This window comes from Pteropus medius, unplaced genomic scaffold (assembly GCF_902729225.1).
Source record: "Pteropus medius unplaced genomic scaffold, Ma_sr-lr_union100, whole genome shotgun sequence".
Classification (NCBI taxonomy): domain Eukaryota; kingdom Metazoa; phylum Chordata; class Mammalia; order Chiroptera; family Pteropodidae; genus Pteropus; species Pteropus medius.
In genome coordinates, this window is record NW_024349803.1 from 19,804,888 (window position 1) to 19,825,050 (window position 20,163).

The following is a 20,163-nucleotide window of genomic DNA, read 5'->3' on the forward strand; positions in this document are numbered from 1 at the left end:
CACCAAGCAGAGGGCTCGCGTGTAGAGAGCAGAAGGAGCAGGAGGCTCAGAGAGGCCCGACAGCTGAGGGCGATGGGGAGCCACGGGACTCCAAGCTCTGACTCTAGCCCAGGAGGGTGCAGGCTCCTGAAGGCTGGGGTGAAAGAGCCAAATCGGCAGTTCGAGGGAACCCCTAGACAACGGCATGGAGGGTGGACCGAGGTCTGGAGAGAACCTGGGAACTGGAGAAGGTGGAGTCTGGAGGTCATGGCCGCTCTTCAAAGGAGAGGAGATGGTGGCAGGAGCCTGGGCAGGGGCGGTGGGGAAGGTCAAAGGAAAGTGTCCCCTGGAGGAAAAGGAAGCACGTGGGGTGCGTCTCCGGCTTTCAGCTCAGGACTCACGCAGCGGCTCCCACCAAAACAGCAGGCCAGGCGGCCCGGTGGGGAAGACCAGGAGTGTTCACGGCAGTCTTGAACTCAGATATACAGGCCAAGTGACGTCTGTCCACGATAACTGGTGCCCTGAGTGGGGCTGTCCCCAGGGAGATGCGAGGACTAGGGAGAGGAGCAGCCCAGGTGCAAGTCCCTGGAGGAGACCGAGAAGGAGCCACCCGGCCGGAGGAGGGGAGCCAGGGGAGCGGCGTCAGGGGAGAGCGAGGGGAGGGCAGTTTCGAGAGGACAGAGGGCTCACCAGCGCCTGGGTAGATACAGACAAGGCTTGAGAGCGGCCACTGGATCCACAGGACCTGCAGTGGCCTTGAGCGTGAGGACGAGTGAAGAAGTGATCAAGGTAGTCGTAGACACCCCTCTGTGGGATAGACCGGGGAGAGGATGGGGCAATGGGCCACGTCTGGGGGGGCTGGGGACATTTTTAGACTGAAAAGCAGTGGAGAAGCATCTAGGAGAGGAGAGACAGATGGAAACGAGCCCTCGAACTAGCTGAGGGCTGGGTCTAGAGAACAGGATGCTGTCGCCTTGAAAGTCTCCCTTGGGACTGGCTGGGTGGTAAGGCTCTAGATGGAGCGTGGGTACTGTTATTCATCCATCACATGTTAACTGAGTGCCTACTGGGTGCCAGGCAGTGTCTAGAGCTGGAGATTTAGCGGTGAGTACACGACACCACCCTGATTCTGGAGGAGGCCACGGTGGGGAGAAGGATGTAGGACTGGCTCCCTTCTCCTGGAAGACTCAACTCTCTTAAGCAACTCTGGCTGAAACTCCCTGGGGGTGCCCAGCAGAGGACAAGACATTGTCAGGGAGATGGAGAAACCATTTCTTCACCTTGCACAGGAGGCGGGCCTTGCCCACTGCCCAGCAAGCCCCATGAGGCAACAGCAGGGGCTGAGGCAAGGCCCGGCCCACACCCTGGCAGGTGGCCAGTGATGAGGCGGGAAGGCACCTGGTTGGGCCTTTGCATCAGGCCCAGGCGGACATAAAGGTGAGTCCTGCAGGCTGGGAGAAGGCAGACTTGGGGACCATGGAGACCCAGAGAGACATGCCCTCCTTGAGACGGTGGTCGCTGATGCTACTGCTCCTGGGCCTGGCGAGGCCTCCGGCCACCACCGCCCAGGCCTTGAGCTACCAGGAGGCCGTGCTCCGTGCTGTGGATGGCTTCAACCAGCAGTCCACAGAAGCCAATCTCTACCGCTTGCTGGAGCTGGACCCGCAGCTCAAAGAAGTGAGTTGGGGAGAAGGGCGGGGTGGGGGACTCCGCTCCCGCCAGGCTCAGCCACACTGCCGCTCCCATTGCTCATGCGGGACCTCCGGTGGGGAAGGTACTTCTCCCTCTAAGTGGGTATCATACCTGTTCCAGGAAACCTTCCCTGAGCCATGTTCCCTCCCAGCATGACAGCTTCCTGACTTAGAATCTCTAGTGAATGGAGAGGTGCCTTCCCCAATTCAGGCTTCAGGGACTTCTGGGAGTTCCAGGGACAAGGATGGGGTCATTGGTTTGGGGATGCCGCGGAGCTGTCCCCGCACTCCATTGTCTGCCACAGAGGCAAGGGCTCTGCTGGGCCTTGAGGGTCCAGTGGCAATGCCTTTCCTCCAGGAGGCCCTTGGTCTCCCACAGCCACCTTAGGGGTCGTCCGAGGTCCACTCCTGCTGTGTGCTCGGCGAGGGCAGGCGTGGGCTCTGTCCTTCTCCCTGAGCCCATTGCCAGGCACGCATAGGGGCTGCCGAGAGGCTGCACTCTTGGTGCGGGGAGACAGATCAGGGAAGGCAAGCAAGAGCCCAAGCCCAGTCTCCCCACTTTTTCCTCTGGCCAGGACGAGGACAGGAACACCCCGAAGCCTGTGAGCTTCAGGGTGAAGGAGACTGTGTGCCCCAGGACGACGCGGCAGCCACCGGAACAGTGTGATTTCAAGGAGAATGGGGTGAGCCTGAGGACTAGGGTCTGGGGGTGCTGGCAGGTGCCTCCCAAGATGCTGAACAAGAGGCCTCCATGGAACATTTCCAGACACTGGGGAGAGGCTGCAGGTTATGGCACGGGGTTCCAGTTTGACTTTGAGCCTTCCCTTTTTAGCTGGTGAAACAGTGTGTGGGGACAGTCACCCTGGACCAGGTCAATGGCTATTTTGACATCAACTGTGGGGAGGTAAGTGGCCCCTTCTAGGCTGCAGGAGGTGATGGGGCATGGGGTGTGGTGTGGAGAACATCCCATGAGCCAATTAACCACTGCCTGCTGGGAGCAGAGAAAGCCCTCCTGCCCTGCGTGCCTCCCTTGACCTGCACCCCGGGTCTCCGGGACTGGCTCTGCCATCCCTTAGAGCAGTGGTCATCAGAGTGTGGTCCCCGCCTGGGAACTCGTCAGGAATGCAAAGTCTCAGGTCTCACTCAGACCTACTGAATCATACGTGGGGGACGAGGGGGGCGTGGGGGGCAGCGCGTGGTATTTCACAAGCCCTCCAGGGGATTCTGACTCCTGTGAAGTCTGAGAGCCAGTGGCTTAGAGTCATGCGCTTTCAGCCCATGCTGTGGTCTCTGCTTTGCTGGGATGGGCTGTGTGACCCTGGGAAGCCCCTAGTCATCCCTGGGCCTCAGTTTCCTCATCTGTTTATGGGAGTAGAGATTCAATCACAAGCGCCAAAGACCACAGGCAGAGGGTGAAGTGGGGCCCCAAGACACCTAGAGTGGCCCAGAAAGGGGAGTGTCTAGGTGGGGAGGGACCTTGTCCCTGGGTCCAGCCCCCACTAGGACCCTATTTCTCCCGGTGCACAGCTCCAGGGTGCCAGCTTCAGGTCACTTGGGCGGAAGATTGGCGAAGGGATTGAAGGACTTGGCCGGGGGATCAAGCGCTTGTTTTCGAGTCTTAAGCCCAGAGAAGATTCCTAAGAGCCTGCTTTGCCCTGGCTCAGGCTTCTGAATTTTGAAAAATAAATTCTTGTGAAAGCAACTTCGTCCAGGATTCGACTTCACTTGTCTTGCCTCCTCCCACTTACTACGCCCGAGTTCGGTAGGCTCTGTGTTTGTGTGTGTGAGGTGTGTGTGGGCTGTGTGTGGGTATGTATGTGTGCGGACACACGCACACACGCATGTGCACATGTGTCCCTATTCTCAGCGTCCCTCCCAGGCCATCACAAACCTCCCGCCCTCCTCGGTGGATACCCAATAGGGACTTAAGGAGATGTACTGTGTCTGTGTGCGGCTCTGGTGGGGATGCCGTGGAGTTGTCCCTGCTCTTACAGAGGTGACAGTCGAGGGAGGGGCCAGGCACTCTGTTAAACACTCACAGAGACGCAGTTCAGTGTCACGGCTGGGTGGGTTCTGACGTCAGCTGGGTTCTAGCGCTCAGGAAGTTCCAATTCCCCTCGAAAATCTTAACTCTGAAAAAGTACCCCCGCCCCTGGCTTTTTCTCAGTCATCGTGACACGTCACTGTTTCTTCAGCTGGGTAGCACATTTAAGTTGTGGGCTTGTGTTTGGGGATCAAATGGTACGAAAATTTTGTACCACTAAAAACAAGAATCCTGCCCTGTGGGGCGAGGAGCTCAGGCTAGGAGTGACATGCAGTGACACACAGGTCAAAGCTCTGTTGAGCTGGGTGTTTCAGACAATGTCCACGTCCTGCCCACTCATCATTCTATACCTGACTAGAAGCATTTGCAGCTCTGCTACTGGGCAGACTGGAAGTACTGGGGAGTCTGCCCTCAGGGAACAGCCTTCACCTCAGGTTGGTGGGAGTTGATAAGAATACATCTTCTCCTCCTCGCTCCTTGGGCGGGACCGCTCAACATGCCTTACACGGCTCCCAGAGGTCCCCAGCTGGGTCGTGGTCTCTGTTTTTTCCTGGCATCCACATTTTTCTGTACTAGTCATAAGCTTTTTCTAATTACTCCAGAGTTATTGGCACAGAAGCAACAGGTTTCACCTAGAGCCATACATAATCTATCATGTCCTAAGAATAATAAATTTAAACCTCTTCTATTTGGGAGGACTACTTCTGTTCGTGAATCAACTTGAAGTTCTAGCCTGCTGAGCTCAGTTAAATTTAAGGGAGTTCCTACCTCGACATAGTAAGGGGGTTTTTGGGTTTAGGCACAACCCGCTATCTTGTCCTATGTTTGGGGTGGTCTTATTAAGACCTTGTGTATTGTCGTTAGCAAAGTTATTAATGCTCCTTCTGATTTTGGTTGTGGCTGGTCGAATGCCTGGGCTAAAGAGGAAAAAAGGAAGAAACAGAGGGTTAGACTTATGTATGCTTGAGCCTTAGTCTTAAGGGCCCGTCTTCCTGAGCTGTCCACTCTCGTGCTGCCTTCACGTGGGAGTGATGAATCCATGATGGGATGCCGTCTACCTTAACTGCAATGGGTGTCGTCAGGTAGACAGTGAAGGGTCCTTTCCATTTGGGTTCTAGTCCCTTGGAAGTGAACTTCCGGATCCACACAGAGTCCCCAGGCTGAAACTGATGGGGAAGTCTGTCCCCTGGGGCTGAGTGGGCAGCACGAACCTGGGACCATATCTCCTTCTGTACACTTTGAAGGGCCTGTAAAGACCTAAGTAAGACGAGGTTACGTAGTTCTGCCTTTTTCTCATCTTCTAGTCTAGGTACTAAAGGTGGGGGTTTTCCAAAGAAAATTTTAAACGAGGTGAATTCATTAATATATGGAGTACACCTGGCTCGGAGAAAAGCAAAGGGGAGAAGTTCTACCCACGTCCCACCAGTTTCTAATCCTAACTTGACTAATGTCGCTTTTAGGGTCCGATTTATTTGCTCTATTTGGCCCGAACTCTGGGGCCGGTAGGCGCAGTGGAGTTTCCGTTGCAAATTTAGGTAGCTAGCCAATTGTTGTGATACCTTTGCTACGAAGGCTGGTCCGTCATCCAACCCTAAAGTTCCGGGGAGACCGAGTCGAGGGAGAATTTCTTCTCGTGGTTTCTTAGTAACTACTGAGGCAGTCTCTTTCCTGGTAGGGAAGGCCTCTACCCATCCTGAAAAGGTGTCTATAAAAGCAAGTAAATATTTGTAGCCGCCCACAGTCAGTTACCTCAGTGAAATTTACTTCCCAGTGGTCCCCCGGATAAGTTTCTCTTTCCCTATGCCTAGGTTCTTCTATCTTCCCCTTCTTTGGATTAATTTGGGCACAAGCCGGGCATCGTGAGGCCATCTCCTCTGCAGTTCTTCTCCCTTCTAACAAGTGAAAGTAGGGGTCTAAAGCTTGGAGCATCTTAGTTTGCCCTAGGTGTGTGGTCTGGTGTAGTTGGTGGAGGAGAGTCCTTCCAAGGGCCGTGAGAGCCCGATTTTTCTATCTGGGGTTGTCCGCCACCCCTGTTGGTTCCTAGTGGCTCCCTTATCTTGAAAATATATGTTCTCTTCCACCATATAGGTCGGAGATGGAGGCAGTTCTGGGTAAGGGACAACAGTCAGTAGATGTGGTGGGGGCCCCGCTGGCCTTGTGGCTGCCGTTCTTGTCTCTGCATTGGCTCGTTGGTTTCTCTCAGCCTCAGGACTATTTTCTTTTTGATGCCCTTTTCAAAGAACAATAGCAAGAGCCTTAGGCATCTATATGGTTTCAGGTAAGGCTAAGATCTCCCCCTTGTTCTTGATGTCCTTCCCAGCTGAAGTCAGAAGCCCCCTCTTTCCTTGTAGATGGCTCCGTGTACATGTGCAGTGGCAAAGGCGCATTGGCTGTCAGTGTATATCGTGACTGCCTTATCCTTTCCCCATCTTAGTGCCTCAGTGAGGGCGATGAGTTCTGCCTTTTGAGCAGAAGTCTTATGGGGAAGAGCTTGTGACCAGATGGTGCCAGTTAGAGTAACGACCGCTGCCCCAGTGTACCTCCTTCCTTCCTGCACGAAGCTGCTCCCGTCCGTGAACAGAACTTCATCGGCCTCAGGCAGAGGGGACTCTTTGAGGTCTGGCCGCGAGGAACACACAGCGTCAGTGAAATCTGTAGTCATGAACGGGGGTCTTGGGGCCTGGGTCTGGCAACAGATTGGCTGGGTTGATAACAGTAGTTTTGGATTTTAGCTGTATGTTTGGGGTCATCTGGTGCCTCCCTGTTGTTGAACACCTTCTGGGCTATCTCAAGAAGTTGGGACAGGTTTGTTCCTGTAAAACCTTTTAATTTTTGCAACTTACGCCAGATATCAGGGGCTGCCTGAGTAGCAAAGGCTATATTAATTGCCTGCTGGGCCTCAGGATCAATGGGAGTGTATACTCGGTATGCCTCGTTTAAGAAACGCTCCAGGGGATTCCTGAGGTCCATGTATAACTTCAGTTACCTTAGAAAGGTTAGTTGGCTGACGAGCAGCCATCCTAATTCCCCAATTAGAATCTGGTGGTACCGATCTAATGCCGTTCTCCCTGCCTGAGAATTGTGTCCCCAGTCTGGGCGGGTGGAGGGAAATTCCTCCTCGATCTGTTCCCGCTTCCTCAACTCTCCTCCCTCCCGCAGCTGTCTTTTGTGTTTCAGTCCGAATGTGTCCGCGTTCTTCCTTCTTCCTGCGTGAAGGGGGTAATTAAAAGCTGTTGGCAATCATCCCAGGTGAGGCAGTGAGTCTGAAAGACACTTTCTAAGAGTCCTATTAATGCCTGGGGTTTCTCAGAGAAAGGCGGATTCTGTGCCTTCCAGTTGTACAGGTCACGTAAACCATAAAGGGCCTGTCTGTGTGATGCCCCTGGGGTGGTGCTTCTCGCAAGGGGAGGATGGCCAGGGTGGTGGTATTGGCTGGTGCCCCGCCCTGAGCGGAAGCAAGAGGCCCATAGGGGTTACTTGCCTGCGTCTGAGGAGGTGAGGTGATGCTATTTGGCCTCTGTTGTCCTGGATTATAGGGTCACTGTCCTCCAGTGGAGATTGGAGGACTCAGTGACTGGGCTGTCTTGGAGATTCAGTTGCTGCATGTTTCGGGGGGCCCACAACTAAGATTCACACCCCTAGAGAAAGGGCACACGGGCAGAGCCAAGGAGGGGGTGTCTGAACACGGTTTAACCATTGATTGATGTGGGGAAACTGATCAGGATGTCCCAGGTCTCCCGTGATAATCTTCCAAACATTCCTCACTAAACCCCTGTCAAAAGAACCCTCCGGAGACTAGTTTACATCAAAAGACAGCCACTCGACTTTACACGATGTTTTTAGTCTGCCTGGAGAAAACTTTATGCCATAGTCAGCTCCTTCTACAAACCCTTCTTTGAAATGTCGCAGGAGACAACCCAAGGGTGTCTTCTGTGAACTCAGGCTTCCCCCCGTCGCTTGCGCAGAAAACACAAAACAGACACTCAGACAAGAACAATCAAACACTCAGACAAGAACAATTACTGGGGTGTCGGTGGACCCAGAGAAGTCCGCCACCTACAATCTAGACAAGACCAGAGACAATAAACGGAACCCGACAACAGGGCACAGGAGGCGGCATCTTGCGGCCTGGCCACGGTCCGGGAGATATGACTGCGTCCAGTCCCTCCACGGACCACCATTGACTGGTCAACAGAAACAGGAAGGTACCTTTTTTCCAGACATGAGGCCGGGGACATTCCAGATTCCCGTCGGGACCAGGAAAAAGAGGGTGTCCTAAAGGTTGCGTCCTTGACTATTGTACTGACCTGTCACAGCATTCAAGGGCACTGGAACATCTCAGGTTGGTCACTCCTTTGAATCCATAACACGGACAGCAACTGCTTCGGAGGCCGGTCCGGTCTTAGGTCCTAGGGCCACTCCCTGAGATCTCGCTGGGGCCTCCAAATGCTGTAGCCGCCAGCCCCCAAAAGACACACAGACCCCCAGAAATCAGTGAGTTATAGGAAACACGCTCTTTATTCAGCCAGCAGGGTCTGCCAGGGGTACGCAGACCCCAAATTAAGCAGCCCGCAAATGTAGAGGTACAGGGCTTTTAAGCCCTAAATCCCATTCCTCATTCTGTCTTAAATGCAAAGGTCTATTTTTCTCCTGTTCACTACCTGTCAACCCACAGGTCGGTTGTGCAAGCGGGGGGACAGAAGCAGAAAGCTTATTGTTAGAATGTTATGTTCCCATGGGTGATAGCCAAGCAGTATTTTTCCAGCCAGCACATGAGAATGCACAGGAGGGGCCCCCAGCCCAGCGCGGAGGAATAGAGGGAGAAAACTGCTTAGGCGAAGGCACAGCGACAGGCATGGTAGGAGGGGGTGACACTCTATTCAGTGCTCAAAGCAGGTTTGCAAGGGGGTGAGGGTCAGGGTGCGAGTAGAGAGATGGACAGACCCAGGCCCTGAAGAGCAATAGGGAGCAAGTGATGGTTTTAGCAGGGGGTGATAAGATCCTTTGTCCATCTTAGCCAGATTACCCTGGCCTCCCTGTGTGTGCATGGGGGTGGGGTGGGGAGGGTGTTTAAGTGGGACGAATCCTGAGGGAGACCAGCAAGGACATGCCCCCACTCCCACCCTAGGAAGTGGCCTAGAGGAGAGGAGGGAGGAGACAATGGAAGGAGGATTGCCCCAGAGGCTGATAAAGGGCGGGACTGCAGGGAGGAGGAGGCAGGCTGGTTCCCTGATGGGAATTCCACCTTCAAATAGCTCTACCTCCGTGTTATCAACAGGCAGCAGGAGTGACTGATAAATCAAAGGGCAACTAGGAGGCCGAATGGCCAAGTAAAGTTTATTGAAACAATGTGGGCGGATTCACAAAACAATCCCTCTGGCAGTCAAAGAAAAAATGTTGCCTTTTACAAAGTAAAGAACTCCATGTTTCTTGTTCTAAAACTACCATTGTGTGCCAAACTTGTAACTCCTATTAAAAGTTGGTCCTTGTTTGTCTTGTAGTAGAAAACAAACAAACAAACAAATACATTTAATTGGGCTCTGGCCCTAAGTGTCCTGCAGCAGATCTTTGACCTCTCCTCTCCAGGCTAATGAGGGAATTCATGGCTGTCTTTTGTAGGTTATAAAGGTGCCGTATCAGCCAACACTGGCCTTGAAACTAGTCTGTGTTATATTTCATTTGGCGGATATTCCACACACCCAGGGAGCTGATCCTGCTGACTGCATTGTGGATTTGGATGTGTTAAGTATGAATAACACTTCCGACTGTAAGGGATGCTGCCCCTGGGGAAAGGCCAAGGTTAGGACCGCGGCAGTGGGACTAGTGCACAAGTGGGAGCCCAGCCACACGGTGGCAGCAGAGCAGCACAGAAGACTAGGGTGGTTGGGGTAGGAGATCACCATCCACCCACTACAGAGCTGGCAGATGCAGAAGTGCCTAAGAAAACCACCCCACAGGCCGTAAGAGCTGGCCTCCCGCTCAGACCAGTGAGTCCTACAGAGCCTTTAAAATGACCAGTGTCGGTGACTGACAATTAACAGACCGGAGCCTGTGGCAGGATGTAGGCACTAGACAAGGGTCCCCCTGTGGATACAGACATAGCGTTTGCCTGACAGTGCCACCTGGTATAGCCCATTTGAGAGGCAATTACTGGCTTATGATTGGGCTTTAGCGGCACTGAGAGACTAACGAAGCAACATTAGGTATTGTTATGCCCTGACATCCTTATTACCGGATGGGTAAAAAAAATGACCCTCCTTGATCAGGTCACAAGACTTATGAGGAGCTGCTCAGATGCCATCTCCCAGTCATCTCCCCATGTCTTAGAAGAGTGTTGATGACGTATGTACCTTGCTGCCCTGTCCCCTCGGTCCCCTCAGGGTATAGCTGTAAACTATAAACCACTCAGGTGGAGTCTCAAAGTGGCTCCTCAGCAACAGTGTGTTCTATCATTTGTGATGAAGTCATCTGGCCCCTTTTATTTTGGCGTCACCTTATATAAGGGCCTTAGGGAGCCGGCACATTTGGCTACTTTTCCTTTTGCTGTCTATGTAAGTAATAATAAATTGCCAGATCTAAAAAAGATTCCTTGTTACTTAACCGGACAAATTTGTCAGGTCTTTGACTTGATCTGATGCTTGACAGCTGTCAGAATAGATTGGATACAGAAGCAGATAGGGCTTCAGCCTTTTCTATCAAGTTGAACATGAAAGAAATTTGCAAAAGTGTAAAAAAAATGCCTCTTTTATCACTAAATTTTTAAAGAAAAATACAGATTTTTTTCACAGAAAACATTTATGTTAGCAATAGGCTTATTGTTTTTAAAATAAATTAATATATAAATATCTAACATTTCTACAGTGAAATATCTAGTATGGTGAAAAGCAATCAATTTAGTTCACATAAAAAAAAGCTCTTTGGGATCCTCAATAATTTTTAGATGAAACTAGGTCTCTATCTTACAACCACTCACGGAAATTATCTTGAAATGGATTATAGACCTAAACGTAAGTCTGGGAACCATAAAACTCCTAGAAAAAAAATAAGAAAAAAGCTCTTTGACATGGATCTTAGAAATGATCTTTTGGGTATGACACCTAAAGCGCAAGCAGCAAAATCAAAAGAAAACAGTGGGATTATATCAGACTAAAAAGTTTCTACATAGAAAAAGCAACAACTGACAAAATGAAAAGAAAACCTATTTAATGGGAAAAAAAATTTGCAAACCACATATCTGATAAATAGTTACTATTCTAAAATCATGAACTTGTATAACGCAATAGCAAAAAAAAAAAAAATCCAATTAAAAAATGGGCAAAGCCTCTGGATAGAGATATTTCCAAAGAAGATATACAAAAGGCCAATAGGTACATGAAAAGGTGCTCAACATCACTAATCGTTAGGGAAATGCAAATTTCCTGTTAGAATGGCTATCATCAAAAGGACAAGAGATAAATGCTGGCAAGGACGTGGAGAAAAAGGAACCTTTGTGCACTGTCGGTGGGAATGTAAATCAGTGCAGCTACTATGAGAAACTGTATGGAGGTTCCCACTTCTAGGATTATATCTGAAGGAAACTAAAACATTATGTCGAAGAGCTATCTGCACCCTCATGTTCATAGCAGCAGTATTTACCATAGCTAAGATATGGAAACAACCTAAATGCCCATCGATGGGTAAATGAATAAAAAAAGTTGTGAGATATATATATTAAAACTTCTGCCATTTGTTACAACATGAGGACATTATGCTAAGTGAAATAAGTCAGAGAAAGACAAATACTGTATGATCTCATTCATACGTGGAATCTAAACCAAAACAAAACCACCAAACTCATAGAAAAAGAGATCAGGTTTGTGGTTAGAGTGGGGGCGAGCGGGACTGGATGAAGATGGTTAAGAGGTACACACTTCCAGTTATAAGATAAATGAGTACTAGGGATGTAATGACGACTATAGCTAACACTGCTACACGGTATACTTGAAAGTTGTTGAGAGTGGATCCCAAGAGTTCTCAACACAAGGAAAAAAAAAATCCCTTTATTTTTCTTTCGGTATCTATATGACATGATGGATGTCAACTAAACTTATTGTGTAATAATTTCACAATATATAGAAGTCGAATCATTATGTGGTACACTTTAAACTTATATAGTGCTGTATGCCAATTAGAGCTCAATAAAATTGGAAAAATAATTAAGAGTGTAAAAGGATTATTATAACAAAAAGTGTGCGATCCACTGCCTTAGAGAAACTCTCTGTGAGTGTGCAAGGAGACACACGAGAATAGCCAATTGGAATATTGGTCTATTTCTACTACTGAGAACACACAGCGGTGAACGCAAAACAATGGCTTACCTCATACCATTACAGAAACTGTGCAAAATGAGCTAGTACTTACGTTCTAATGCAATTTACATAATGTTCGAAAGCATGCAAAACACTATATTTTGCTTATGAGTACCTGTGGTAAAAACAAAAACCGCGCGCGAGCGGCAGCCAGTGAGTCAATGAGGCTCTGGACAGTCACTTTCAAACCCGCGCGCGAGAGCCTTTTGGTTTCCAAAACTACGCTTCCCGGCAGGCTCTGCGCCGCCCGGGGACGCACTTCCTCCAGACGCCTTTCCTTCCTTCCTTCCGGCAACCGCGGCGGCCGGCCCAGTGCACCACTATCCGCTCGCGACCTCTCTAGCTGCTGCTGCGGCTGCCTCGCCTGTCATGTCAGCGGTGTCACAGATGTGGGCCCCGCGGGAACAGCTCCTAAGCTCGACCGCAGACGGCGAGTCCGTCAGGCGAGGCGGGGCCGGCCTGGCGAAGGGTCAGGGTGGAAGGCGACGGTCTCCCCTCCCCTACGCTCCGGTCTCAGGCGCTGGGCTGGCGTCGGCGGCATCTGAAGCTGAAGCTGTTCCCTGAGGATGTGCGGGAGGATGGGGGAGAGTGCGTGCTGTGCGGGGTGTTGACGACCCCTCCCGACTGCTCATCTCCTCTTGGGTCCAGAGGGGTCTCATCCCTCTGTATCCTGTACACTGTCCATGGTGCTAACAGCCACTGCCCAGTCCCCTCGCCCCCGCCTCCGATCCGCGCTGTCCACTCCCACAACCGTTGACCACAAGTGCCTCTTGAGCATTTGAGTTGTGGCGAGTGGTACTGAGGAACTACTTTCTTTACCTTTACTTTCTAACTAAATACTGAAGAACTCTAAAATATTTTCCCATCATACATAAGTTTATTGTTTTGGTAAGACTACATTTTTTTTAACCTTTGAAAATTTAACGTCTTTATTTAGGTATGCTGTGTCATATGCACACCTGATTTCGAAGAGAGGAGTGGGAAAAAAATATAAACTGTCGATAACCCTTTAAATATTATATGATGAAATGTTTTAGATATGTTGGGTTAAATGTTATTAATTTCACCTTTAAAAATGTTTTGAGATGGCTTACTAGGAAATTTAAAATTACATATATGGTTGTCACTGTGGCTATTAGCGCTGGATTCAACGCTACACTGCAAGGGTCTGTGTGCATCCCGCAGACCCTTCCTAGGATCTTGGGGACGGTTTCCTGGAGGAGCCCCATGTGTCTGGAGGACATTCTTATCCTGTCTTGACTGAGGGGTCTGTAATTCTAGCACACTGCATGTTTCTGTTGGAGGTTCCTGGAGAATGGCTTTTTCAGCCCCCTTTCTCTAGCCACCATGAGCCTTCCTCAGATGGGTTGTACTGTGGAGGGGAGGGTAAGGACATGATTGTGATTTTGGCGGGGTGGGTGAGAAATGGAGGAGCATGCATCTTTCGCCTCCAAATGTCTGCTCAGATCCGTGTGTTCTTTTCTACCAAGGTAAAGAAGATTCTAAGGGTTTCAGAAGCCGTTTTATGTTTAGAAGCCAATTTTAACAGATACTGAACTGCCACACAGTTTCCTCCAACCAATTATTAAAGAGGCATTGTTTCCTCACTGATTTAAGATGCTATATTGGCCATATATTATGATTAGATTGTCCTTTTCCCTCACCCATCCATTCATCCTTCTATCCTTCTGCTATGTGAATGGTAGATGTGGCCCACCTGTAATTGACCTGTGGCATGAGCAAGGGGGAAAAAAAACGTAATTGCTTTAAGCTACTTAGATTTTTGGAGATCATTTGTTCCCAGAGCATAATCCAGCCACTAAAGTTTGATTCGATTCGTCATGCAGCAATAGATAACTGTCATCCTCAGCTACAAGAGAGACATGGCTACCTTTAGTGGCTTTGTGCAAATCAGAAAAAAAGTGAGTCATACAGACTCACCTTTGTTCAAATAAAAGGTGACCCTTCCTCCAGGATGCAGCCTTGTGCCAGGTGCACAGCATGGATTTGAGCCCACACTCAGCTCTGTCACTGGGTGCCTTTATGCATGACAGAAGCTGCACACTGTGTGTGTGAACCTCCTGGGATACTGCTGCACAATTCTCTCCACTTAGCATAGAGAGAAACTTGGCTTCAAGACATGTTTAATTACTCCAGTTAAGAACAGAGAGAAGGCACCTAGAGAGAGTAGTCTTCCCAGCCTCGAGGATTCAGTAGAATACTGACTTGTATTGAGGAAGACAGGTTAAATATTACTTATACAGTAACTGCATTTTTCAGGTAAGTCATTTAGGCTAGCTCCTCCTTGAAAAAGGGCGATTAGTTTTCAGAAAAAAGAGCAGCCATCATTTCTTTGAACCACCCATGAACATTCCAGAGAAGAGGTAGAGAGTTAGATTCTAGAGGTAGTAGCAGTGAGGAACTAGGGCCTCAGGTGGGTGGCCGTGCCTAGCAGAGATGGTGCCATGGGCCCCAGGCCTCTCTGGTCCTTGGAGAAGTCTCTGGACCAGAAGGCAAGAGAAAAGGCTGGGCAATGCCACCAGTCTTCACAGACTGACAGACCTGCGTCAGGCTGGTCCCAGGCCTCCTGTTCTGGCTGCACAGTGGATGCCTCCCTCCGGACTGTAGTGCACGGGGCCACAGCGCAACTGGGGCTCCTCTTCCTCATACCAGCGCTGTTCACTGAAGTCAGGGAAGAAGGCTGCAATCTCTCTACTGGCCGAAACCGAAACCACAGAGTCTATAAGAGGAGTTAAGAAAGAGAAGGGATTCTCATAGCGGTGCAGAACAGAGGCAAGAGGCAGTCAGAATCAGCTTCAGAAATCTGAGCTTCTACTCCTCCTGCCTGCCTCAGTTCTGGGGCTACACCTGCTGAGACAGCCATGAAGGGCCAGAAACACAGTTGGGAAAAAAGCTCACCGGAAGGACCTGACTCTCAACTCCACTGTACGGCCTGCCCACCCACCCCAAACCATCCTCCCTTTTTTTGTGGTTGTGGACATGGGTGGCAGACTCACCGGAGCCATGGGTGGTGTTGCGGGTGTCGGTGAGGCCGAAACTCCCACGAATGGAATCCGGAGCCACGTGCCGTGCTCGAAACACTCTAGTGGGTCCCATCAGTGTCCTCCAGAGCTGGATGGCATCCTTGTGGGCGAGGATGTAGGCTCGGATTGGTCCACTGTGAATGAAAGGAGCTCACGTCAGGATCTGGCTATCAGGTCCGGAGGGCATGCCGTGAGCAGGCACGAATAAAGGCACACTGTACATCCTGAGAGTTTCCTTGCCTTTCTAGCTGAGTGCCAATGCTGATTCAAACAGAAGGTGATGATGTACAAGAAAGCCACAGGGATCAGCATTGTTGCTAGGCAGCTTTCAGCAATACTCCTCTACAGACACTGCTTACAACTTTAAAGGGTGACAAATGAAATGAACAAGTCCATTTAGGGGCCAGGAGAGACATGTCTCAGAAGGTAAAGATGCCAGAACCAAAATGAGAAGTACCTGGCCATGAACTCCACCAGCCGCTGATAGAAAAAACGCCCTGCAAAGAAAGAGGACCCTCATTAAGAACTGGTGCCCACGAGAACTTTTTGTACTTCTGCCTCCTAACTTGGAATAAAAAAAACCGTTTCAGAGAAGAGAGCAAGGACCGTGGAGTCTGACATACGTGGGTCTGAATCCAGGTTCTGCCACTTACGACCTGTGCAGTTTTGGTTGAGTCATTAACTTCCTTAACTCAGCTTCCTGATCATTATACTGGGGACATGATAAAAGCTACCTCACAGAACTGGTGGGAGAATTAAATGCATTAGAACAATGTCTGACAGAGTAAACACTGAGGCAATGTTAACCACTGATATTATCAGGACGTAAAACTAAGTTTCTGGTTGGGACTGTAAGGTAACAACCTTCCTAGAAAATATTAAAACAAAACCAAACCAGTACCCTGATAATCATGAAAAGTTTCTGTATAAACTGAGACTTTAGAGGACTGGCTACAATTTTACACTTGGTAGCAGAGAGCCTGCCGGCGTGTCCAGGTAAAGTCCCCCTTGGACACTGCCTGGGATCAGAAGGCCGTTGATCCTACCTTCATGCTCCTGGTAAAAGCTCCGGCAATCTTCTTTCCTCCACAGAAGTTCTCTCGTGCGTACAATAAGGAACTTGTTGCTCAGAATCTGCTGATGAACAGCCTGGATAAACACCCCAAAAGCGAAAATTCGTCAAAAGGACTGTGCGAAAGAACAGGAGACTCAGGCTGGCCAAAAGAACCATGAGGACCCGCTGGAGCCAGGACTCGAGAGTTTGTTCATCGTGGGTCGGAAGACAGGACCCGATTCAAGGACTCCCATATTGTGGGCGCCACCTCTTCTTACCCTATAGCTTGTAACTGCACACAAACTTCATTTCTTTAATATAGTTTTTTCCCCTGATTCAAGCTGGTTTTTCCCAAATAAAGGTTTTTTGATTCGTTTGCTTTTTCTCCCCGTCCTAGTCCTCTGGATGCCGGCTCCTTAAATCGCTGAGCTTTAGGACATGATTAACTGAGCCTCTGGTCTATAATCATTAGGACAAATTGGTTTTGTTTGAACTTTACACTAAGGATAACATCTCGACTTTATGTGTTTCAGCCCCAGCCCCACAGAGGTAGAAGGTCATGGGATCAGACAGGATGGCGCCATGGCTGATTCCAGAATCAGACACAATGATCAACTACCTCAGCTCCCGTTAGTCGTCCAATCAGCAGCACCCACGACCCCAGCTCCCTTAGTTTCCATGACAACTGATTTTTTTTTCCCTATATAATCTGTATTTCTGAGATAATTGGGGAGCCAGGCCTGTGTCTCTGGGACTTGTGATTCTCTAATAAACGCTTATTCTATTTCACTCAACTCCTGTGTCGGTCTTTTGGCTGAGCAGTGCAGGTCGTATGAGCCCTGGACTTGTCTGCCCTCCAGTTTCAGAGTGAGGTGAAAACCTGCAGCCACACAACCAGAGCACGAACCTTGGGTGGAGGGGGCAGGGGACAGGAAGTGCTGTGTCTGCCCCTCCACTCCCTTGAGCTCCAGCCTACAGGACCTACCATCATAAAAGTCTCTTGAGAGCGGTCCTGCCTTCAGTTTCTCCCGCTCTCTCCAAACCGTCATCACACTTGATAAATTAAACACAACATAACTGATAGGTCCATTCCGCTCAGAGGGTTTAGAGTGGTTCTTATTATTCATGGAATGCAGTGCAACTACTTTGGTCCAGTGCTCAAGGCTGCAGTTTCTTGCCATCCACCACTTCCAATTCTTGTCCCATCAGCCCAGCCCACCTTTGACCCTCAGCCCCACCACACACCTTCTTGCTTCAGCGTCTCCCTTATGTGGAACACCTACCTCCTGTTGTGCACTAACCTAAGCCCACCTTCCATTTGAGGCCTGGCCCAGTCCCAACACTTGTAGGCCACCATTCCTGGTGGCTCTGGTCTTCCTTTGCACCACAGTGGGCTTAGCAGTGCTGTTCAGCTAGTACTTATCAAACTATTGCAGGGAGAATGCCGAAGAGACCCTCACCCAGCCCCATGGAGATTCCTACTCTGGTCTCCAGGAATGTGGATAGAATGCAATATCATTATGTTATAGTACATGACGAAAGGGATTTTGCAGGTGTAATTACGGTTGCTATCAGTTGACTTTCTTTAATCAAAAGGAACATTATCCAGGTGGGTCTAATTCATCACACGAGCTCTTTAAAAGAGTTTTATCTGGGAGCGAAAGGAGCATTTGACGCACAGTTGCTGTCTTGAAGATGGAGTGGGCCTTCTGATGAGGAATGTGAGTGGTCAGGAGAGACTGAGTGGTCCCCACCTAAAGGCAAGGACATGGGGACCTCGGTCCCATAAGCACAGGAATTCTGCCAACAACCTGAATGACTTTTGGGAGTGGATTCTTCCCCAGACCCTCCGGAAAAGGGCCCAGTCAGCTGTAACCCTGACTATGGCCTTGTGAGACCCTAGGGAGAGAACCTAGCCGAGCCTACTGTACCTTGGATTCTAGAATTGTGAAATAATAAATGTGTTGTTTTAAGCTACTAAGTTTGTGGTAATCTTTTACGTAGCTGTAGAGAACTATTATACATGCAGTGTCTTGCGGATTGGTTCCTCTTATTGTACCGGACCCTAATATTTTATATATGCCCGTTTCTCCAATAAATTTTTAGTCTCCTTAGGGTCTGAGTTCATGGCTCCCAGCTTTGCCTCCACGGCATCTAGCTCAGGATCGTGTTGTCAGGCTTCACAAGTGGCCCTGTGGCACCTGAAACAGAATTATTGCCCCGGGAACACAGCAGAGGCTTAGGAGTCATTCTTACCTCCAGAATCAGTGGATGAGCGACTGCATCAGGCTTGATTAGGGCCAGAGTAAGCTGGAGAGCACGAGGGCTTCGCAAGATCGAGGTCATCTTGCTCCTGCCATCAGAGAGCTGGATTAGGGACCCATCAGTGCTGTGCTCCCCACCCTGCCTGCTCCGGAGCCATGCAGCCTTGCAAGCCAGCCAGTGCTCTCACTCCTGACACAAAGCACGTGACAGTTACACAGTAAGACCGTATACTGTTACTGTATTTAATGGCCCATTTGGACTCATGGGATTGAGGGAAGGGTGTGGTATAGGGGACATTCAACTTGCCTTGTGGACTATGTTATCTGGTTTGTGCAACTATGTCTACGAAGAGCTACGCATTCAAGAGAAATTCAGGTTTAAACACTACCTGTCTCTCCCAATATTCCCTTCTCTTCCTAACTGTCCTTTGTGACTTATAGAGGACTTACAATTCATACTTCTCGACAGCCTGGCCACAAGGGTAGGCCCTCTAGCCCACGGTGCTCTCCCATTAATTCCGGAATTGGAAGAGTGGATGGACAAGAACTGGGATGTTGCCAGGACATCAAAAAGTCTGTTGGTTACATACCATTTCTTATCGACTCTTACAGATAAACCAGGATCTCTCCTGCCCAGATTAAACCCTTTTATACACTCAGCTGTCCTCATGGCAAGGCTTGTAGATATGCAACTCCAAGGTCAAGGACTAGTTGTAACCATATCGTATCTGAAGCAGCTGAAACAGTACCTGGGACAAAGGTGCTTGATCAGTTTTACTTACTAAATGAACCTACGTAGTCTTATTCTACCCGTATGTGTATTTCTAGCGTCTAGCATGGTGTAAGGCCTCAATAAATAACTAGAAATGATATAAAGAACATGAAAGTATTTTATAAACTGGACTGAATGAGGTTTCTTCCAATTGTGAAATTCTGTTTACATATGAGAAACTGATCATCTCTGCAGGACTAAGGGCTAGGTCTCAAAAGACCTGATGGAACCTCTAAATTTGCCAACAAATAGAGGCTTCCGTGAACAAAAGGGCAGTTTGGACAACGCTCTCATTTCTCTTAGGGCAAAAGTAGCATGACAGTTACATTCGAGGTGGTGTTAGAATCTGGGCCCAAAAGAGTCTATACCAAGGTCCCTTCTCCTTTGCCACCCTCTACACTGTTCTCCACACCAGCCAAATGAACTAAAAATGCAAATCTAATCCCACAGTGCTCCTTAAAGTATACCCTGCTTTTATGATAAAAGCCCAAATCCTATCGTGGCCTACTAGGCTTTGCACGCTCTGATCCTTGCACACCTCTCTAGCCTCTTCTGGAACCCCACACTCCCTTCTTTTGCTTCCAGCCTCACGGGACTTAACAGCTCCAAGAATTTCTGGCCTGACAACCTTTGTGTAAGAAATTTTCGGAGCCAGAATGTGCTTCCTCTGGTTTCCTCCTACTCTCCCATTAGATCGTAGCTAACTTCTCCTGTGATACTTTCTCATGGCTCCTTGCACGTTTTCTTCGGCTACGTCTACCCCACTAGAAGGTCAGCTCCAGAAAAGAAGGGGTCTGTTTTGCTCACCACCGTATCCTCAGTACCTCCAAAGTGTCTACACATAGCTCTCAAGTGTTTGCTGAATGGATTAATGAATGATCCAGCTATTCCAAACCAGGCTACAGGGGCTCGACGTGGGGGGCGGGGGACATGATTCCTTTCCTATTGCCAGCTAAGTTATGGTTGT

General features: G+C 49.4%; 2 protein-coding genes across 9 annotated transcripts in view; one reads left to right on the forward strand and one right to left on the reverse strand.

Annotated features, from left to right (window-relative positions):
- LOC120582300 (nucleoside diphosphate kinase 6-like) overlaps window positions 1-20,163 on the reverse strand; it is a 31,614-nt gene that overhangs the window by 9,884 nt on the left and 1,567 nt on the right. The window contains exons 2-7 of one of the 8 annotated variants that reach the window (XR_005647531.1): window positions 18,417-18,513; window positions 16,153-16,255; window positions 15,564-15,603; window positions 15,080-15,240; window positions 14,625-14,802; window positions 7,924-8,075 (exon numbers count right to left, since the gene is read on the reverse strand). Coding sequence is in view for 7 of the 8 variants with exons in the window: in XM_039837632.1 (XP_039693566.1) it covers window positions 14,485-14,744; window positions 15,080-15,240; window positions 15,564-15,603; window positions 16,153-16,255; window positions 18,417-18,506 (654 nt within the window). In the remaining variant the exon portion in view is untranslated. Of the gene's footprint in view, window positions 1-7,912; window positions 8,076-11,511; window positions 14,803-15,079; window positions 15,241-15,563; window positions 15,604-16,152; window positions 16,256-17,719; window positions 17,915-18,416; window positions 18,514-20,163 lie in introns of those variants that run through there. The other 7 variants (XM_039837636.1, XM_039837637.1, XM_039837634.1 and 4 more) reach the window with 7 other exon arrangements.
- On the forward strand, window positions 1,357-3,508 carry CAMP (cathelicidin antimicrobial peptide). Its single transcript, XM_039837646.1, has 4 exons — window positions 1,357-1,656; window positions 2,246-2,353; window positions 2,503-2,574; window positions 3,198-3,508. Exons 1-4 carry the CDS (start codon window positions 1,456-1,458, stop codon window positions 3,309-3,311), a joined length of 495 nt encoding a protein of 164 aa, XP_039693580.1. The 5' UTR covers window positions 1,357-1,455; the 3' UTR covers window positions 3,312-3,508.

Bases quoted from the DNA above. Each gene is read 5' to 3' on its own strand.
- CAMP (XM_039837646.1), top strand. From the start codon at position 1,456: ATGGAGACCCAGAGAGACATGCCCTCCTTGAGACGGTGGTCGCTGATG. The intron at 2,354-2,502 runs GTGAGCCTGAGG...TTCCCTTTTTAG, and splicing joins GTGATTTCAAGGAGAATGGG to CTGGTGAAACAGTGTGTGGG. The intron at 2,575-3,197 runs GTAAGTGGCCCC...CCCGGTGCACAG, and splicing joins TTGACATCAACTGTGGGGAG to CTCCAGGGTGCCAGCTTCAG.